The 21,551-nt window shown below is 37.1% G+C and overlaps 1 protein-coding gene across 2 annotated transcripts in view; it reads right to left on the bottom strand.

The window, feature by feature from the left end:
- Positions 1-20,776, bottom strand: part of LOC128994632 (protein mahjong-like) — a 33,750-nt gene extending 12,974 nt beyond the window's left edge. The window contains exons 1-18 of one of the 2 annotated variants that reach the window (XM_054419307.1): positions 20,658-20,776; positions 19,128-19,186; positions 17,722-17,840; positions 16,338-16,488; positions 14,753-14,893; positions 14,260-14,387; positions 11,632-11,807; positions 10,812-10,904; positions 9,738-9,973; positions 9,049-9,216; positions 8,418-8,551; positions 7,805-7,943; positions 7,126-7,344; positions 6,038-6,204; positions 3,545-3,767; positions 2,987-3,112; positions 2,157-2,310; positions 715-860 (exon numbers count right to left, since the gene is read on the bottom strand). In XM_054419307.1, the coding sequence (XP_054275282.1) occupies positions 715-860; positions 2,157-2,310; positions 2,987-3,112; positions 3,545-3,767; positions 6,038-6,204; positions 7,126-7,344; positions 7,805-7,943; positions 8,418-8,551; positions 9,049-9,216; positions 9,738-9,973; positions 10,812-10,904; positions 11,632-11,807; positions 14,260-14,387; positions 14,753-14,893; positions 16,338-16,488; positions 17,722-17,840; positions 19,128-19,186; positions 20,658-20,661 (2,583 nt within the window). In that variant the 5' untranslated portion in view covers positions 20,662-20,776. The remainder of the gene's footprint in view (positions 1-714; positions 861-2,156; positions 2,311-2,986; positions 3,113-3,544; positions 3,768-6,037; positions 6,205-7,125; positions 7,345-7,804; positions 7,944-8,417; positions 8,552-9,048; positions 9,217-9,737; positions 9,974-10,811; positions 10,905-11,631; positions 11,808-14,259; positions 14,388-14,752; positions 14,894-16,337; positions 16,489-17,721; positions 17,841-19,127; positions 19,187-20,657) is intronic. The other variant, XM_054419308.1, reaches the window with a different exon arrangement.
- Between the last annotated feature and the right edge of the window lie 775 nt (positions 20,777-21,551).

Genomic DNA, 21,551 nt, shown 5'->3' with positions numbered 1-21,551 from the left:
GGAAAGTTTCACACAACTGAGCTTCAAAACGTGTTAAAAAAATTACAAGAGTTTTAATTGCTTAATTAATTCATTTATTTGTCTACACTGATGTAGGCTAGATGTTAGGTTATGCACTAGTGCCAGTGTTTTTTCAGTCCCCGAAAATTTTCTCAAACTCAACCTTAGTGCTTTTAGCTACGTAAATAGCCCTATTTAATGTCATCTACGGCTGTAAAACGACGACCCATAGGGATGATTGAGCCTTAGTTGTGAGACGTACCCTGACTAGCTTAGTCTTATTCCACATCAAAAGTCATGATATTCCAGATATTTGTCATTCAGTTTTTGACTTGGTGTTGTTCGATAGGAAATTGTAAATGTAAAATAAAAAAGTGTTGGTTCTCGTAATGTTTTTTCAAAATTTTGGCCATATGTTAGTAATTTAGGTAAAAAAAAACAAACTATAAAATGGCTGTCATTTTGAAATTTAAAACTGAACCCCAACTTATTTTTTTTAAATCTAACATAGGTAACTTTTATCTTAAAATACATAAAAAGTTTCATAAAGATCAATTAAAAAAGTAGAAAAATAAAAATGATTTTGTAGGCTTAACAAAGCGTTTTTGGGGAAAAAAAAATTTATTTTCTCTTTAATTTGACCCATAGAACTCTTTAGGTACCTGTTTACTTAAGGGACACCTAACTTATAGCATATAGCTGAAACATACATACTCTGTGTATGTTTTGAAGAGACACTTCCAACTCATTTCCATTTGGTTTACTTTTTCCTGAAACTCGTTCCATAAGTTCTAATGCATACTTCTGGAACATAACGTGCTCTTGTCTTTTGTCTTGAAGGATTGGATCCCTCATGAGATCTGCAACAACACAACAAAAGAAACAATAACAATTTGTCATATTTTACAAATAGTATCCTATTTTACGAGAACAGATATGTAAGCGAGAGATTGTTTACAGTTATCACTATGGCTTATTTAGTTATTATCAAAATTATTAAGAAGAGGGATATGATACCAACAAATTCATATAAGAAAAAGAAAAGAGTTCCCAGCTGTTGATGACACACACAAGTTTACAATCTTCTAAGTTTGATATTTTGCTTATCCGATTACTTCAGGAAAATGTTTGACATGTTGTGGGCTGTTCATGTGTCATAAACTGCCTGAGAGTATATTCTAAGACCACTAGACCAGTTTGTTGTCTGTCTTCTATAGTAACATAGCCTATTCCAAACAGAAATTATTTTCTCTTTCAAAAAATAAACCCCTTATACGTTTTTGGGAAAGGCTCTAGGCCAGTATTGTGATTTTAGAACAAAGGGATAGCAACTAGCTTACCTTATAAATACTGTATATTTATTACTTTTTATTTATTACTTTATATTTAACTGCATGTTCTATGGCTAATGTGGCCATATTTTTTGGACTCCAAAACGGGACACCCCACCCCACTGCTAGGCAAGGGATCCGGGTGGGTTATGAAAAATAATAACTGTAGTATTTTTATGCTATCTAGACATAATTTTTAAACATAAATTAGTATTTTGATTGGGTTTATTTATAACCTATTTGATTAGGGTGCTCAAAAATAAAAACATGAATTTAAATTACGGACCTTATCCATACTTAGAAATCTCTTCAAAACAGGATAACTTTACCAAGTGCACGTAAACAGCTGGAACTGAGCAAAGGAAACAAATTTACATATGGCGGGTAGATGTCGGTGACGTTTAAGCACTTAGTTAGAAAAAAATTTTACTTTTTTAGTGACAAGCGTTAACGAATAAAGTCAAACTCGCACGATCGATGACTTGTTTGTTGTACAGATAACTAAATGAGCTAATAGGTTTTTTTTTATTTTTCCTAAAAATTATTACCTATTATTCTTACATGAACTAAAAATTAGTGTGGAAAGGCAAAATTTCATATTCTATATACAATTTCAAACGTCTGACCTCCAAAGCGGGACATTTAGGCGTCCCACGCCGATTGCGGGGACAACTTGCTGTAAAGCGGGACGTATAGCTACGTTATCTATGGCCAACCTGTACTTCTAAGGTAAGATAGCTGCTATCATCTAATCCTACATATCTAATATCAATCTCTTTTACGAGGCATTGACAGCTACAGGGAAGATGTTCAGTGTTGACTTACTCTGCAGCAGGCCGTTGCTGAATAGTGGTAACTTGCTGATGATCTGCCTGACAGTCTCACTGCGAGCCAGACCAACCAGAGCTCTACAAGCCAAGCCTCTGATAGAGTCTGCGTCAGTGATGGGTGTCTTGACCATCATCAGAGTCAGCAGAACCTGTACACACAATCAAACAGTTGAGTTGGTCGTTATTTCCAAAGAATACAATTTTAAATACAATGGAAAAATATAAATTGGAGTTATTCATTCAAATTAATTCTTAATTCCTGATTGTAAAATATTTAATTTCAAACTAAGCTTCAGTAGTTATTAACTGTATACATTGTGAAGTGTAATAGATTAAATAATAGCCAAAATTTTAATAACAAACAATAAAAATGTAAAACTTATTTACAACTAAATCTACACAAAAAATATAAGATGCAATTTACAGGTTTTTTATAGCTTTACCAGACACGGTTAGCAAATTATACGTAATTATCTACAATATTCAAGGTAAAAGTGTGGTTAAAAATATAATTAATATCTGTGAGAAAATACCAGATGGAGTAAAAGTGTTTCAGTTTACTCAATAATTTGGGCCAACCCCCCAATAATCAATAATTTTTTGGGATTTTTTTGTTTGTAATTTTGGGTAGTTCTCTATTGGAATTTCTGGACATGACATTCAATAACAAAATAAAACTGTTTGGTTACATTTTTTTATCATTTCATTATTTTAGGTCCACAAGAAAAATTAAAAATAAATACAAATGAATAGCTAAAAAGACAACATGGAATTTTTTACACATAGAAAGTGATTTCTTATTTAAGAATCGTGGTTAAAGATTACCATGATCCCGTTGTTAGATCGGACACAGTCCCACATCTTCTCGATCACTTCTTCACTGCCCAAAACATTTGAGGTACGTTTCTTTACTGAACCTGATGATGAGAACTTGGCAATCATGCCACCAACCTAAAAACATACATTACCATGTATCAGAGACATTAACTACAATTCCTGTGGGATACACAACTAACATAGCACCTGTGTACTGATATACGAGGACTGATAAGAAAAGGCACCTCAGTCCATCCTACAATCACCCTACTTTCATATTTAGCTAAAAATGCCTATTGATGATTCTTCAATATTATCAAGTCTGATACAATTAATATTTTTTATCGATCATAAATATATTGAAAACATCCCAAAAAGATTTTTTAGCCATGGACACTAAACCATAGCCTGTTGGCAATGTTTACAAATTTTCTACACCCATACAATTTACAAGACCTTTCATGGTCACTAAAATTCACATTAAAACAGTTATATAGTCAGTTGTACAGGATAATAAAAAAGGTTTTAACATAGTTAAAAGATACAAATAGTGAGCGTATAAATTACCCTGACTATGGGGGCGCAAACACAGGTTATGAGCACTCCGAGGGCGGCTCTCTGTACGTCAGGGTCGGCCACAATCTCACCCTCTGCTGCACCCAGGATTACATTCAGACCTACTGTCATCACCTCGTCTGGCAGATCTACACGCTCACACAGCAACAGCTGTACTTGCGGCATCACTGCACAGATACCTAGCACTTCTAGAGCACTACGCACAGTCTCCGCCCTACAACAAACACATTGTACAATGTAGTCAGTAGTGATTGATAAACACATAGAGAGCCAATGGTAAGGTTTGACGGATAATTGATTGAAGATGGTAAACTTAAGAAAACCTTTATGCAAACGGCATCTACCAACTTGGTGAACAATTACGGAAACATGAAATGAGCAGCCCTAGACTTAAAGGTTGAATGATGGGGTACCAAGTCAGAAAATCCAGGCAAGATTTTATTGATGTGATTAGCTAAAGGATCTGCAAAGATTAGGTACACGATTACTCTGCTATTGTGGGAGACAATTATTATGTCGCCGCAATGAAAAGAGTTGTTTACTATTCTGTTGTGATCCCAGGAAATGACCAGGATGTCACTTTGTTAGGGGAATGGTAACAACAGGGTGTCTAGTTTATTTCCATTATAAAATTCAAGACTAATTCCAGACTTTTCAAGACTAATTCCAGATTTTTCAAGACTAGTTTTTTCAACAATTAGTGCGTGTTGATACCAAAATGTATCGATTCTCGATTCTTGATACCGATACCAATTGTTATAGCTTAACAAAATTTTCTGAATAATACTACACCAACCCCTGTCTTTGTCATAAAGTAGTATTATGATAATGTGGTGTTTTCAAGTAAAGAAATAATGCAGCAATAAAAAATTCTAACTAGCAAATTTTTTTTTTCATGAAATCTTCCACGTACCGTACGTTTAGACATCATCATTGACTGCAGCGGTTACAGAAACGTGATCGTCGTCGTCCGCGATCACAGCAAAATCATGAACATTTCCCGCGGCCTTGTAGACATCAATGACATCATCGTCTCCCGCTGTCTCAGAAACGTCATCGTCATCGTCCGCAATCGCGGCAAAATCATGAACATTTCCCGCGGCCGTGTAGACATCATCGTCGTCTTTCGCTGTCACGGAAACGTCACCGTCGTCTCCCGCGGTCACGGAAACGCCATCGTCATCTCCCGCGGTCACGGAAACGTCATCGTCATCTCCTGCGGTCACGGAAACGTCATCGTCGTCGTCCGCGATCGCGACAAACTCATGAAAATTTCCCGCGGTCACGGAATCGTCATCGTCGTCTCCCGCGGTCACGGAAACGTCATTCTTATCTCCCGCGGTCACGGAAACGTCATCGTCATCTCCCGCGATCGCGACAAAATCATGAACATTTCCCGCGGCCAAGCAGATATCATCGTCGTCTCCCGCGGTCACGGAAACATCATCATCATCTCCCGCGGTCACGGAAACGTGATCGTCGTCGTCCGCGATCGCGGCAAAATCATGAACATTTCCCGCGGCCGTGTAGACATCATCGTCGTCTCCCGCGGTCACGGAAACGTCATCGTTATCTCCTGCGGTCACGGAAACGTCATCGTCGTCGTCCGCGATCGTGACAAAATCATGAACATTTCCCGCGGCCTCGTCCGCGATCGCGGCAAAATCATGAACATTTCCCGCGGCTGTTCAGACATCACCGTCATCTCCCGCGGTCACGGAAACGTCATCGTCATCTCCCGCGGTCACGGACACGTCATCGTCATCTCCCGCGGTCACGGAAACGTCATCGTCGTCGTCCGCGATCGTGACAAAATCATGAACATTTCCCGCGGCCGAGCAGATATCATCGTCGTCTCCCGCGGTCACGGAAACGTCATCGTCGTCTACCGCGGTCACGGATACGTCATCGTCGTCTACCGCGGTCACGGATACGTCATCGTCGTCTCCCGCGGTCACGGAAACGTCATCGTCGTCTACCGCGGTCACGGATACGTCATCGTAGTCTCCCGCTGTCACAGTCGTCTTTCGTGGTTTCGGAAACGTCATCGTCGTCGTCCACTATCGCGGCAAAATCGTGAACATTTCCCGAGGCCGTGTAGACATCATCATTGGCTTTTGCGGTTACGTAAACGCAAGACGACGATCGCGGCAAAATCATGAAAATTCCCGACTTTGAAATCAAATTTAAGACTAAATCCCGACTTTCAAGACCATTTTGAAATTCAATACTAATTCCCGACTTTCCCGATTTTCCCGACTACTAGACACCCTGTAACAATGTATTTCATATTGGAAAGAATAACTGTGTCAACATATTATATGGCATTATAATTAGGAAATTATCTGCAAAACTCAGCTTGAAAAAAAACTTCAGATTTTTTCACCAATATTGCCTCAAGTTCAGCTTCATCAAGAATCGCACGCATGTATATCTCTAATTAAAACTGGATAAAAAAGTGTTGTCAAAGAAGGACTCGTTTACCTGCCGGAGTAGTTCCACTCGTATGCAAAGGCGATGACTTGCAACAGCAGAGTGATCCCTCCTAATCGTATCAATTCATCTACAGGCTGCCAGCTGGCTCTGAATGTCATCAGGTCTAGAAGGGTGTTTATCTGCTCTGCCACCTCCTCGGGACTGCTCTTGTAGGCCTAAGACAAGTGATATACATCTGGCATTAGTTTGTTGATGTTTATATTTGTAAATAAGTGGGTTCCAGTTTCTTAGTGAATACTAGGGGTGGGCGAGTACTCGACCTTCGAGTAATTACTCGAGTTTTTTCAAATACTCGACCTCGAGTCGAGTAGTAATTACTACTCGAAAATTCGAGTCGAGTAGTTATAAATAGTGCCACTTCACGATTTTCTACACCTATATTTAATAAATTATATTTTGTGTTGTGTTGATGCCTTATTTAATCCCAATTCCTACAAAAAACAACTATCTAACCTCATATAGGTTAGACCAGCGTAAACCAAATGTTCAACAAACAACCATCGTCATTCGGCAGAGCTAGCAAGAGGACTACTAACAGACTTTCATTTTCCTACAACAGTCAACAATACGTCTCGATAACGATACAGTAAGTTGAAATGAAGCATTGAATGAATCTATCGAATTGCAATAGTCGATAGTCAACAAGGGAGTCCCGTGACTAGTATAACAATGGCAGACGATTCTTGAAGATATTATAAAGTACAGTATCAGATTTAGTTTGAACTGCCATAAAAATATTTTATACCAAAATATAGAAATAACAAAATACTTTGCTTTCATAAAAATGTTATCTTCAGTTTCATACGGAGAAAAAAACCGTAGCTTTTATGGTTTCTGCAAAGACAAGAGTTTCTGCTTACTCTACTCATCCTAGTCATTTTATGCCAGGGAGGTTGAAAAACTATCTGCATTTTACACAACAGGGAATGGGATGTGGATATGACATGGAACGGTAATCAGAGGTTGATTTTAAAAAGCACAAGTTTGAAGAGGAGAGATACAAGATAAAACCATTGCACTTCCCAATGTTTTTTTGGGAGGCTATGGTCCAATAGCAAGTGGAACACATGCTTTACCTTATACGGTGGCAGAGTGGCTGGCATCTTGGCACTGGTTTCACTGGTGTTCTCTCTCATATGCAGTCTACGCAGATTCTCCGCCTTGATGTGCAGATGAGCCTCCAGGTAGCGTTTGAGCGCAACACACACATGCCTCACAATCTGACGTGCCGAACATTCCTCATCTTCGTTGAGCGCTGCATCGTCTTCAACTGCCAAAATTGGCAGCGTGCTCATCTAGAAAATTTGATTAAATAACAGTTTTTTTTTTCAGTTGTACGACTTCCTTCGACTATTGATAGAACTATACATTGAATTCTTTCAATAACGTCACTGGCTAGTTTTAGAAAAAGAATTAACGTAGTTTTATTGAGCCACTGACAGAGTGTAATGATATAAACTACGGATTTTTGTTAAATAAACCTAATTTACAACCAAGCTGAAATAAATTACAGCTTATTTTAAACAATAGCATCTTAAATGTTACATCAACTATCAAAGTATAGAAACAAAGAAACAAAATTGAATTTTACACTGTAGCGCCACTGAGTGGCTCAGTATACGATGCAGGATAAAATATAACCTATATACTTATCTTAGTAAAAACACTTTGGTGACTTTACATTATGAGGAAAGTCTATATTTGCCTGACAGTCAACTTGTACCTGTAACTTTGAACTAGAACAGTGATACTTACAACATTGTACAGCTTCCGCAAGCCATCTTGTCTATCAAACTCTTCTAGAATCACTCTAAACTGGAATGACAACCCGAAGAACATCGTGGCGTGGCACCGGCCCGAGTCATGTGAACACTCCAACAACCACAGAGAATAACTGGAAAATAAATAGTGAATAAACTTCAAACTTCATTTAATTATTGAAATTGAAAAAAAAACCATGAAATGGAGGATTGCAACTCAATTACATACTAATTTGAAAACAAATTGATAGCTTTAAGCTAGTGATTTAATATTTTTTTCAAACGGGCAATGATTACCAGAACCTGGTGTCCTTGAGAACATAAGCTAACAGCAAGGGGCAGTTTATGCTACAAATTATTCATTCAACCTTGCCATTATTCAAGGGAAAAACAACAAATTATACCTCTGAACATGGCACAACTATGCCTTATTAAATGTCATGAACATTTTAAGGATACGTATACAACGATGTAAAATCCTGTAAACGTTTGATTCCTAACATCTTTATTCAATTGACAATATTTCGTAGCACTATAAAGGCCAGGAAATTTATGCTTCCTTCAGGAGTAAAATCTGTCTGGTTAAATATATTTAATTTACCACTCACCTAACTAAATCTGCCAGTATATGATGAGGTAGTAGACACACACGCTCCATGGCGTCTTCACAATAGGCGAGGTAGTACAGACAAATAGAGACTCCAGTAGCTGCAATGCTTGGTCTAGGCACCTCTAGTAGTCTCTGTAAATACCGTGTTTGTGAAACAAACGGTAATATTGCCTTGAGGGAACTCAAATCTTCCCACTACCTAAAATTGCCCATATCTGTCAGGTTGAACAGGAGGTGTGAGTGGGTGCAATAGGGAGCAGATTAGAGAGGCAAGATATAGTGTTGGGACGGGGATTGGTGGGTCGCAGGTTGTGAACGCAGAAGCTGTGAGAATTTAATATTTTGTCCATGAAAATCGAGGAAAACTTTGAGCAGCTTCATTTTACTATTATATAGCACACACTCATTAATTGTTTGTTTTTTCATAACACTTGTTGCCTTTATTGGCTCTGTCAAAAGAACATTTGAGAGGACAAGAATTATATCAAATAAAATGTGTAAATGAGTTTTAATGAAAAAACTATTTAGTTTTACCCATGTATGTATTATTATAATTGATATTATAACATCATCTGGGTAACTGACTTTTAGATTATACTTTAACACCTCTTGCAAGACATACTACGTACCTGAAGTCCTTGCATGTTGATAAATTCTATTGAGAATTTCTTGTGACACAGAAGGGCAGCTAAGTACTTGAGTGCTTCAAAAGATAGTCTTGAGTTTCGCGAATCCCGAAGATTCATTATTTGTAAAATTAGATCCAAGGCGTTCTTTTCAAATACGTGACTAAGAAACTGTAAAACAAACGTGGAAAGTTTAAAACACACAGCAAAACCAATATTTGTAAATTTTTGTGGAGAAATTATTTTCTTTTAATATCACCACCACATTATAGTGAATGATTAAATGAATTGCACATGTATAATAAACAAAACTAACATACAGTATGGTTTTGGTAATTTGCTCAACTCTATGAGTATTTAGTAAAAGGCATCAAAAAATCAATTTGTTCTTTTATGTCATGACTGTGTGCCTGAAAACATACAAGAAAATTGTACTCATTAATTGTAGTGGTAGGCTAAAATGGTCAGGCATAATTATAAATTTCCTATTTCAGTATGATTTAAAGAGAGGGTACAGAGTCAGATATTAAGATTATGCAATTTTTATGCAAGAATCAAATCATTTAGTAGCAATGAGTCTAAATAATTTAAGTTTGATTAAAACTGAAATATTTTCCAATTCTCATCTTCATGTCTGTCTGATAATGTTAAACCCCATAGTTGCTTATTAGTAAATTACGTATTCATCTTACCTCCTGGTACTCGCCCATGGGCGTGAGGTACTTGAGGATGAAGTATTGCCGGGTAGCCAGTGTGGGAGGGTACATCTGTACGTTGCCGATGACGAACGGTTCCAGCTCGGCCCACGAGGAGTTGCTACAGTCAGAGATGTGGAAGGGCGATGGCTTCGTGTGCGGAGGAGACATGAGGCCAGGCCGCAGTGGACTCGGCGGTTCCCACACAGCCTCCACACTCTTGCGGCGGACCTCTGATAACACAACATTTACTGATTTTGTACTTTATTATACACTAATATTTAGAGATGGGTCGGTTTTGAGTCAGTTTTATTGATTATTAGAAAAAAAATCTAGAAATAATGGAAAAAGTCAGTTTAGTTTTTCAGTTGTGCAATGATTTTGCTACATTCGAGGAGCACAACCAATAACAATGAGTCCTCACGATTCCGGCGGATGTACAAAATTTACCGCGGTCACAAGAAACAAAGATGGTGCCCTAACGATTTCAGATGTTCAAAATTTTTACACAATATTGCCGCAATCGCAGATTAGTATTGATTACACTGTGAGAAATGCACAATACACCAAATTTTTTATAATAAAGCTAATACTGCTAGTTTATTAGCAACTATACAAAGCATCATGGCTAATGAGTGTGTAAAAATAAGGTTAAACTGCATCTAAATAAAATTGTACCATAATAACTGTACAACACAGAAATAATTGTTAACCCACTAAATGATTTTTGTTGTCCTAGGACACTAGGCATGAACCCAGGATCGTTTTTCACATTACTTTGGGCTAGACCTAGGGGTTGAGGAATTATCACTTGGATGAAATCCATTGGTGATTTGGCACGATTTGAACCCAGGACCTCAAGGACCCACGTTCTACCACTATACCAGCTCAGCTTGCCCCCCCCCCCCCCTCTAAATGATATTGATTACAAGAAGAGTTATTCTGTATGTTGGTGGGCATGAAAGTCACTTTAAATTAACTACTATACATTATGAACTGTACATAAAAATTATAGGCTTTAAGATAATGGTAAACTTTAGGTTTAAAAGTCAAACTCAATCCTGTACTCACCTGATTCTGAAGGTTTCTTGGGCCCATTCATTTTTGACGGAGTTTCTTGACAGCTTTTTGATATTTCGTCTGGTGGTGGAGGAGATAAATTTGCTGTACCAAAACCACACTTTTTTATTTTTAAATAAATTATTTACTACTTTTAACCGTTTCTGTACCTACATCAGTACTATAATGGAAGTGTTATTCAAATTAATCCATATTTTACTGAAGTAACTATATAAAGATAAATATTTTTTTACTATTTTCCAAGATGTAATGTATAAAAAATATATTCAAGATTATTGACTTAATGATAATACAAATTTGTTTGATACCTATTTAACATTTACATCATAGATAAAACGTCAGTCTCAATAGATTATTAATTGCTCAATGATAAATCAGCAATCAATTTATTAATCAATCCTTTAAAAATCCTAATAAGGATGAACTATCTGTGTTTTGTTTAGGGACCATTTTCTGAGTATCATTATCAGTACCGGTAAATGAGAGACAAAACCAAATCTTAAATCCAATAAACCTTGAGTAACAACTCAAAAATAAGTTAAGCTTGCTTAAATAAGAGATGCAATCATGCACCCATACTCTTCACTTGCTTGAGCTAAAAAACCTTAATGCTTTTCAAGGCAGAAAGTTGAATCTGTATGAGAATATTTGATTTCAAAAATTCCATAAAAGATTTTATTCATACCTCTTAGGATTTTTTGAGAAACAATAAGTTATTTAGTAGCAAAATACTATAAAATATATTGTACATGACTAATTGACTATGTAGCTAAAAAGCATAACACTATAATAAATTGTACAGAATACTTACCTACAGAAGAATTTCTTTTCTTTGGTGTACTTTCGTTGTGGTTCACAAGCCCATTTTCCAAGTTATTTAGATGAGCGAATGGTCTACTAGAGTTGTGCTTCTTATCTTTGCCGAAATCACTTTGCAAAGCATGCAATCGTTCCAACATTAATGGGACAAGTCGACCATTTTGTTCCCTAAAAACATTGAATTTATTTCATTAGCTTTTATTAACATTTCAAACTTTCAAAACGTGCGATTGTTTCAACATTGGAATCAAACCTGCATAGTTTTTATGTTTGGTAATTTTTTACTACCAAATATACTGTTTGAGTACAATAAATAAATTAATTATGCAAAGTAACTGCTGTACTGATTTATCTGTAACATAATATGTAACATATACCTACTTGTTATAATATTCTTATAATATTATAATATTATATAGGTAATGGTATATGCAGTAACTTACCTACTATGGTAGGTACTGCACATTTTTACTCTTGTAAATAGGAATTAGCTTTTTAGAAAATTCCTCCAATGTAGAATTTTAACCCCATTGACTATTATTAATAAACAAAATATTAATGTGTTGTAGAACAAAATTATTTAAAAAAAATCAGTTTCATAAAAAAATTAGACTTGCATGGATATAATTATATTTTATTACTGCAATGATGGGAATGGAAGTCTCTAGATTCCTAGAAGAGATCAGTTAATCCAGCCAGTTTTAAAATTCAGGCGGATCACCCGAAAACCTACTTTTGCCCGAGCAAACGTGGTTAACCCAAGCAGCTGCAGATGAGTCTGCTGTAGTGTTCTATCATTAATTTGCAAAGTGCTGAACTTGTAAAGTGGAGTAATTTTGAATCCAATTAAATCGTTGAATTGATTTTCTAATTAATTATAGGCTACTTACAGACAGGCTATTGGATTCCAAATAGGCATGGACAGGTCCCGAAAATTCGGGAAATTTTCAGGAAAAAAATATTTTCAATATTCCCCTATCGCGAGAGATGTTCCGCAAACGCAGGAGGCGAAGTCATTTCGACAATCGCGCCGTGACCGCGGAGTCATACCGACGATCCCGCCGAGACCGAGAGTCATACCGACGATCATGCCGTGATCGCGAGTCATACCAACGATCATGCCGTGATCGCGAGTCATACCGACGATCATGCCGTGATCGCGAGTCATACCGACGCACCCTGTAACGGGCTAAATATGTAGGGGGGTTAAATATTCGTACAATAAATTACAACGAGAATTAAACAGCCAAATGTTGGCTGTTGGTCAAGCCTAGTCGCGACACTAAACTGACATCGTACCTAACCTCTAAATCCAAGACCGCAGACGACGTCAGTGTTAGTTGTTATCTGGTTGTTCGACTATGTTTGGGGCAGGCTACGGGAGAAAATAAGGCGTCGGAGCCACCTTTTGAGTGGTATGCGGCTATACAGCTTTTTAAAGCTGTCATGCGCCTGCCTTCCTTGGCACGGGTCTCAGCTGACTTCGGTCCTGCTGGCCAATCGGAGAGCGAGTTAACCTTCGTCCCAAATTGTGAGGAAGGTGAAGGGAGAAGAGAGAAGGATTGTCATTCTGATTCCCGGATTTTTGTAAGTTTGTTCGTTTTGGTCGTTCTCAAAAATTCAGCAAGAGTGCAAATTCGTATCGCAAGCTCTGAAAGCTTAAGTTTGAATGTATAGGTGTTGTAGTGAACGCGCAGGAACCTAGTTTGTTATAATTTCGTCATCGGGTAAGTTTCGTAATCAACTTACAGATTTTTGTATATTACTCGACCAGTTTTCGCGAACAAAACTTCACTGAAACTATAGGTGGCTAGGTCTGACTCCCAGAACTGGCCATACGTTTTAACCAACTTATTTAATTAAGTATAACAGTTGGTGACTTAGTTTACTAGTTGTCTCGTGAAGTAGCTAGTAGAGCGTCACCTAGATATTTGCCCACAGAGTCAAGTCAAAATTTCCAATTTCCCCACAAGCCCCTGCTAGAGTGGTGATTTTAAGTGTGGTGTTTGGTAACCTGCTACGTTCTTCTCGAGCTCTGATAAGCAGGGCTATCAAATTTAGGCTAATCACTATCGACTCCTGGGAAAATCCCCGCAACCCGACTCGTGCGATTCCTGGGACTTTGTTTATTGTATAGGTGGCGTAATTTCCCATGTGTCGCCTTCAGGAAAATTACGTCACTACCCCGTGACCGCGGAGTCATACCGACGATCATGCCGTGACCGCGAGTCATACCGACGATCACCCCGTGACCGCGGTCATTTTGACGATCGCACCGTGACCGCGAGTCACAAGTTTCTATAGGTACCTGTAAATTGTTGTAACCAAACCATTTTTTTGTTTTTATAGATCAGTGCCACCCACGGTAAAAATTGATGTCGTTTGACTTTTTTGGTAACCGCAATAGGCCTACTCAAGACTTTCTTTTTATCCACAGGAAAAAATCCCGTCCCGTCCCGTCCCAAAAATCGGGAAGGAAATAAAAATCCCATCCCGTCCTGTCCCGAACTAAAAATTCAATCCCGTCCATCCCTAATTCCAACTGCATTGATTTATCAAAGATTTCAGTATCATAGGCCTAAACCGAAGAGCTGATATTTGAGTGATGACACTGACTCACCTGAACGCTGCAGCAATGTCTTGCACCTCCATAGCAGCAGCCAGCAACCCCGTGGCGTATGTTTGTAGAGGCTCTGATGATTTCTCCGCCCAGGAAAACAGTCTTTGAACCAAGGCATCGTTGGTAGGCTGTAACCATCAATTGATGTGTAAGAGTTTATGTTGCTGTCAAAACTACGAACTTATTTTAAATTCCTTTGAGAAAACAAAATTGTCACCAACTTTACTCATTGTTAATTTTTCAAAAAAATAATAAGCTATAAAATCCAGGCTTATTAAGTAATACTATCTGTCTCCTGGATTGGAAATTAATCTAAAATAAAAATGTAATGTTACCTTTTACCGTCAGCAATACTAATAGGTCTAGTTCTTCTAATAATATTCGTTATTAAAAAATTACCAGGGAACACAGAAGATTTACCACCCAAAGTTGTTCTTAGTGGTTATCCTTGAATGCAAATACCAGTATTAATAAATTAACAAACATCACTTACACTCTCAAACACAGCAGATGTTTCTAGTCCAGGCAGGATGTCTATCATGAGGCGACAAGCTACAACATTCAGTTTGTTGATGTCTCGCCCGGTTATCCCCGACCTAGCGTAGTAATTCTCTCTGAGGTAATCATTCACCAGCTGTGATAAAACAACAGTTTGTAAATCACACATTTAGCTTATGGAAACTTTTGGAAATTCATACCAGGTAAGGTATGGTAAGTGGACTATTTAACAAGTGAGCTTTTTCCTAGGTAGTGCACATGTTTGGTGGATGGTTTAAAAAAGGAACTAAAGATAAAATTATGTGGCCTTTTTAAAACGATAATATAGGGTTTGGCATGATTTGACTGCAACCCTTACTAACAAATCTTCGGCCTGCATAGACAGTTCCAGCGAAAGTCCTGACCCCACAGAAGGGAAATGAATGAAGTTAGAATAGCCTAACGGCGATATGAGTTTTACAGTATACCTAGTATTTAATTTTTTGCCTGGTCAAATATTGTTGGATTTTTGTTAAATTTTGCTTTTAGCAGTTAACCTTTTTTTAAGAAATTAAAAAAACGTTTTAGCGACAAAGTTTGGACAATATGCCTAAATACAACATTCAAAGTTGTATTTTCCCCTGTTTTTCTGCTTTTTTCTTTACCATTTCATAAATAAGAAGTCCCGGACACAATATAGTATATATCATACACAAAGAATTTACTATATTATAATTTTACTATTAAGGCCCCTTGTATACTCTGCGGTGAGCCGTACGCCGCTGCGTTCGACGGCCCTGAAAGTGCAATGAGTTAAATGGGTGCTTCAATTCAAATTCTCTTTATTCATTCGCAGTACAAGTTTTCATACAATGAACAGCGTCAAATAATTTATACTTTTATACTCTGGAGCGGCAGGGGCATGTCGCTGCGGCTGGCTAGATGCACAACGGAGACCTACGAGTCCCAGAAACATGGGGCCTCTAGGTGCATGGCGTTATGGGAGTTTTTATACTCTGCGGCATGCCGCATCGGCGCTGTCAGGTGCTGCCAACTGATAAAAACAAGCTCAGCCCAACACGGTACTGCCTTGCCTCCCCCATTTATCTTTCTGTTGTCGGTGTGGCAGGTGCTTTCGTTTTTCTTTTCTAAACATCAGTTTGCAAGTTTTGAGAATTAAAAATGATGGAACCTACCTACTAAGATTGAAGGAAATATAGAAATTCTTAAGTTGGTAGCACTGATGCCGTGGTCGCCACACGAACATGCGGCTCTGGCCATCAAACACAACGGCGCGCTGCAGAGTATAAAAGGAGCCTAAATCCCTCACAAGAGTGCTTGGAGACTAATTCTTTGAAGTATCAAAGAATTAGTCTCCAAGCACTCTACCATACCAGTAGGTATGTCTACCGGTATGTAGGCCTACAGTAAAAAAATGTTACAGTACGTACCTACTCTTAATTTGGAGAAAAGTTTTTTTTAGTCAGCAGGCTCTAACTTTTAAAATCCTGTAATTCAATTACTTTGAATTTACTTTACCATTTTGGCTATTAAAAAATAACAGTATTTTTTTATATTTAGAATGACAAAAAATGTGTTACCTTATTCATGAAACTGTCTTTGCGGAAGAGAACCTTAAGCATGTGGCCAAGAGCACAGTTTGGATCTGCCCGATTTGGATGCCTCTCGTCAAACGGATCTGGATCCATTTTGTTGTAGTTGTCAGTTTCAGCTTCTATCAGTTCTGCAAGCCTGCAAATTAATGAATTTCCATTTTAAGTATTCTTTTCTTATAAGACGTTAGAGTGCTTTATCATTCATTTCAGTGCTGAAGTGCGGTATGTCTTTCTTCCTTAATACCGGTACAATATCACAGTGATATAATTAGGCTATCGTAATATCTCACTCGTTCAATTTTTTTTACTAGTGAATAATAAGACTAAGGGTAGCAATTAATTAATTAAAAAAAAAGTTAATATTGAAGTGTATTACGTAGGTTAAATATTAACAATCTGCTATCATTTGCTAAAAACAGATTAAATAGGCCTGATAACTAGATAGATTGAAAGATTGAAAACAAAAAGTTATGTTCTGTTTAATTTAGGAAAGTTGGGCTAAAAAGATAGCCTCACTCTTAATAACTAAATTGATTTTTAAATAAATAATCTAACATGAAACCATTTAAGTGAACATAGAGAAGCATACACAAAGTGAAGAAATAGCCTACATAGTAGGGCTAAGGAATCCATGCTTAACTGGCATTCACAGCCATCTAAGTTAATTAAAATGTGAACATTTCTGTGTTCACAAAAAGTTATGCAAACTCAGAACAAACTGAAGGCATTGTAATAGCCAACAGGGGTTTCAAGGTATGCACTATGCAGGCTGCAGATACAAATTTAATCTGATAACATTTCAATCACTAATCTTGATTATTTAGGATCTTTTTTAACACGTTCAGTGCAGCAAGCATCCAACAGGTAACAGCGAACGCAATTGGCATTCAAATATTTGAATGTCACGAATAACAAAAGAGCAGCGGTGATTGTACTACGCTACTCCGAGATTGGACATAGTTCCCTAAAACACCCATAGGTAGCAGCACTGCCTGGATCAGTAGTCAGTGGCCTTGTAATATGGCTTGAAGAGAGAAAATCTCTGAAACCGGGACAAAAGCATTGTCAGACGGGATTTTACGGGAAATTTTAATACCAACCTACACCAAAATACATTCTAAGCTACAGGCTTGGCTAGCAACAATTTTAACGTTCCCCGGCAACGGCTGAGCTCATACTGAACTAATGTAGTGAGGGTTGCGCAACTACATCAAATGATGTAGGCCGATAGGAGCGCTCGTGGCACGACTACATCAATTGATGTAGTCAGCACTGAACGTGTTAAATATAATAAAACAACATAAAATAAATGTGAGTAAGCAAGACAGTTTAAACTTGCATAGGTGTCAAAAATCAGCAGGCCACATACCTCGTAAGTAGGGGTACAGGGTCGTACATAGCCGCATGGTGTTCTTCTTCCCATTGCCGCAGAAGGGTTTGGACGTCAGCTGTCTCATTGTTGGTGTCATTTATTGAGGGTGCCATTGCCTGAAATCACACTACAGTCAAACCTGAAATGCTAAGAGTCACAGCACTGAGTATAGTTTATTATCACTAACCCTTAATTAACTCGGACTTATTGGGATTGCATATTACCTATAAATGAAAAAGTCTTTCAAGAAAGGAATCACAGTTTGAGGTTCATTATAGGCTAAGTATTTTTTTAGTACACCTACCAATGAATACATCAGATAACAAACCAACTTTGTACGATGTTAGGTTTATTAGAATGCTAAATGATATACAATCAGGCTATTTTAGAAATTTTAATTTTGGAGTAACTTAACAATGGCAACCACAGGTAAAAAAAGGCCTTTAAAAGTTATCTTATCCTCTTCTGCCCACAACGATGCACTCACACAGTAATAAGCAACATTTTTGTGTTGCTGCTAGATACTTTTATTGGACGGAACAGAATCTACACATTTCATTGCCTCTCTTAGCACAATGGCCATTCCCGCTCCTGGCAAAAACCTGTTATTACGCAACAGTAGCAAGTGTGTTAAAGAAATTAATGTATTCATAGCATATCAGCCCAGAGGCACACCAAATTTAATTTAAATTAAATGGACCAACAACAATTACAACTATAGGCCTAAAAAGTAAAAATGGGTAAAAAAGGTTATTTTGATTTAACTTCAAAAGCTTACTTAGTCCTGCTCGCGCACTTTAGCCTTAGAATCATTGGAGGCTGTAGCCTATTTTAGCAGTTAAGGGATTAAAAAATACTCAATTTAATATGCAATAAACTTAATAGGGTATTTGTTTATTTACATTCATAGGGTAGGAGGCCTGCCTACTAATAATACAATAAAGAAGTAAGTTAGGCTGTATTCTTCAAAAGGTAGGCTAGAACTATACTTTTTTTTAGTGTAGGCCTATTTATCTGGCAGGGTCCAGTTAAGTTTCAGTTGAACTTATATCAAATTTAGGCCTACAGTAGGCCTAAGATACTGGTAAGTTGTGTATAAATCGGAGGTGACTAATGACGCTATATATACCAACAGATTTTCTGAGCACAATATTAATATAGCCTATTTTGATTTGATTTGACTTGTATAGGCCTACCCCCTTGCATTAACCTTTATTTTTTTTAAGCTATCATAACTTAATCTGATTTGAAGTACCTAAGAAAGGTCAGGTAAGTAAGGCTACTTTGAATCCAAGCTTGGCCCCATATATTTCTATGAGTATGCTAGCTTAACCGTTATCGCAAATGTATAGGCCTAAGTAATCACAGAAAAACAATTTTTATAGCCACAGATTTTAACTCACCTGTTGACTTAAAACTGGCCCACTTCTCAATAATGGTACACGATGACCATTATGATTTTCTGTAAAGAAAGAAGTGTCTAAAGGCTTACTAGACGATAAAATAGTTTATGAGAAATAGGCTATTTGACACAAATGTTAGTTTAGACTTTAAGCAACTTTAAATGTGATAAAACCAACCTTGTATGCACCTTGTGTATTAAACTAAGTTAATGAGAACCAGAGTAAGTTAGCTTACTACGAGTTGAGCTTTTAACTTAATAGTCATTGTAACTTTGGGATTCTTAGCCACTTTTTTGCAATGAGAAAAAATTGACACCAGCCCAAGTTATAGCATGAAATGAATTGGAAAAGCTTAACATAACTGAAATTGAATGACCTTAAGTTATCACAGTAAATCTGACCAAGGCTAGTTTGTAGGCCCTAGTTTCTTTTATAAGCAACTAACTTAACTTAGCTACAGTGAAAACTCAAATAGAGTAGCCCAAGAAATCGCCCAATGTCTTAACTTAGCCTTTCTTATTTCAAACAAAAGCTTGCCCCTGGGTGGAGAATAGAAAAATAACTTGTGTAGCCTTGACTAACAAAGAATGTTCTTAAGTTGACAGTCTATGGGTACAGTTTCTTGTACTTTTTTTTTCTCTTATAGTTATCCTCATCTGCATGTATTTTATATTATCTTTGTATATTTTGATTTGACCTTGTACTCTACATCTATTGTACTCTTCCTTGACAAATGTTTCCCAACATAATACCTTCATTGACCATTCCACATGCATTTGTAATGTCTATTGGAAAATAAAGCTTTGATTTGATTTGATTTGATTTGATTTGATTAACTGGGCTATGCTAATATTGATTGAAACTATCAAATTGAAAATACTGATTAATAATCGATATTTATATATATATCTATTATAAAATAACTTAAAGCTATCATAACCTAACCTAACCAACCAAACTTGCTGATGGTGAAAAAATCGCATGAAGGTTTACTAATCGAATCGATAGTTTCATTCGATATTAGCGTACCAGCCCAGTTAAGAAACTGTACCCAGTCTACTAGGTCAATCAAAAGTTACACACTAAGCCTAGCCTGCAACACCGTTGATTACCCTTAAATGAATATCATAACCCATTAGATTCATATTAAAAAGAAATGCAGGCAAATAAACATTTAAGATTTTAGGAATAAAAAAACATAGACAACGATGTGCTCACAGGTAACTTACTTTCAAATTAGGCTAAGTTAGACCTTGATACTTATTTAGGTTAGGATTGACCAACATAAGTTAATACAGAATGAGGTAACAGTGCAGTGTAATAAGATTGCGAAATGTTTTTTCTGGTAAAATACTCCAACCCACTTGGATAATGGACATTAATCATCTTATACTTTCAACGATTACCCGTAACATTAAACATTAGTCTCCAGCCACACCGCAATCAACATGACAGTAAGCAACTGATGATTAGAATGTACTATCACTATTTTGGAAGGATTTAAATCACATAACATAAAACTGGACTCACCCATAAATATTAAGTATCTTGGTGTCCTAATCCTATATGTATAGTTAAAATATAACTGCTATTTTGAGAAGGTAATTTGTAAAATACCTAATATTATACTTTCACGTTTCACATTCTGTTTCTTTCTACTAAAGTGAAGTGAACAGTGAAGCAAAAGCAGAGCAGCTGCACTCTTGCTTAATGCTTTTAAATTCTTCTTCTCTTCAAATCTGTACAAAGGCGATGAACGTTAAGTCATAGAATAAATATTAAGTAATACTATAAAAAATGAAAATGCAACACGAGTTTGGTTTACATAATGGTGGAAGGAAAAAAGTAGGTGTGATATTCCCATCATATGCTGACGTCACACAGTTTGCAAATCCCATATTACTATTTTTTTTTTAAATACACGTAAACAGTGCACGGTATAAACTGTACTTACTACGTATATGGCAGTTACGTATATGACAGTCACCTGACAGTTACAATCAGGTGATTTTCTGTTCGCAATCTGAATGATGCCAGCCTATGACGTGAGTATCACACCTATGTTTAAATACAAACATTATGACTTGGATCTTGGATACAATCCATTGGTGATTTGGCGGGATATGAACCCGGGACCTCAGGGACCTATGTCCCGTGCTCTACCTCTAGAGCTCACTACCCGCGAGCTTCTTGGTATGAATGACCATAAATCAAACGGTAGCGTCATCGTAATCCAGCTACTAGGAGGTCACGAATTGTGGACATTTATAGAGATGCACTGTGTGGATGCGATACTCCCTGGTGTTGATTAACGTCCGCATCACTAGTGAGTACTACGACTATCTGCAGTACTATCCTGATAATTAGACCAATTCGTTAATAAGGCAAAAATGTGAAGTTCGGATTCCACTATAAACTGTAGGT

Source organism: Macrosteles quadrilineatus, unplaced genomic scaffold, assembly GCF_028750875.1.
Source record: "Macrosteles quadrilineatus isolate MER2022 unplaced genomic scaffold, UCM_ALF_1.0 Scaffold_5__1_contigs__length_97177068, whole genome shotgun sequence".
NCBI lineage: Eukaryota > Metazoa > Arthropoda > Insecta > Hemiptera > Cicadellidae > Macrosteles > Macrosteles quadrilineatus.
Note: the sequence above shows the minus strand (reverse complement) of the source record. Positions and strands in the feature narration are given on the sequence as shown.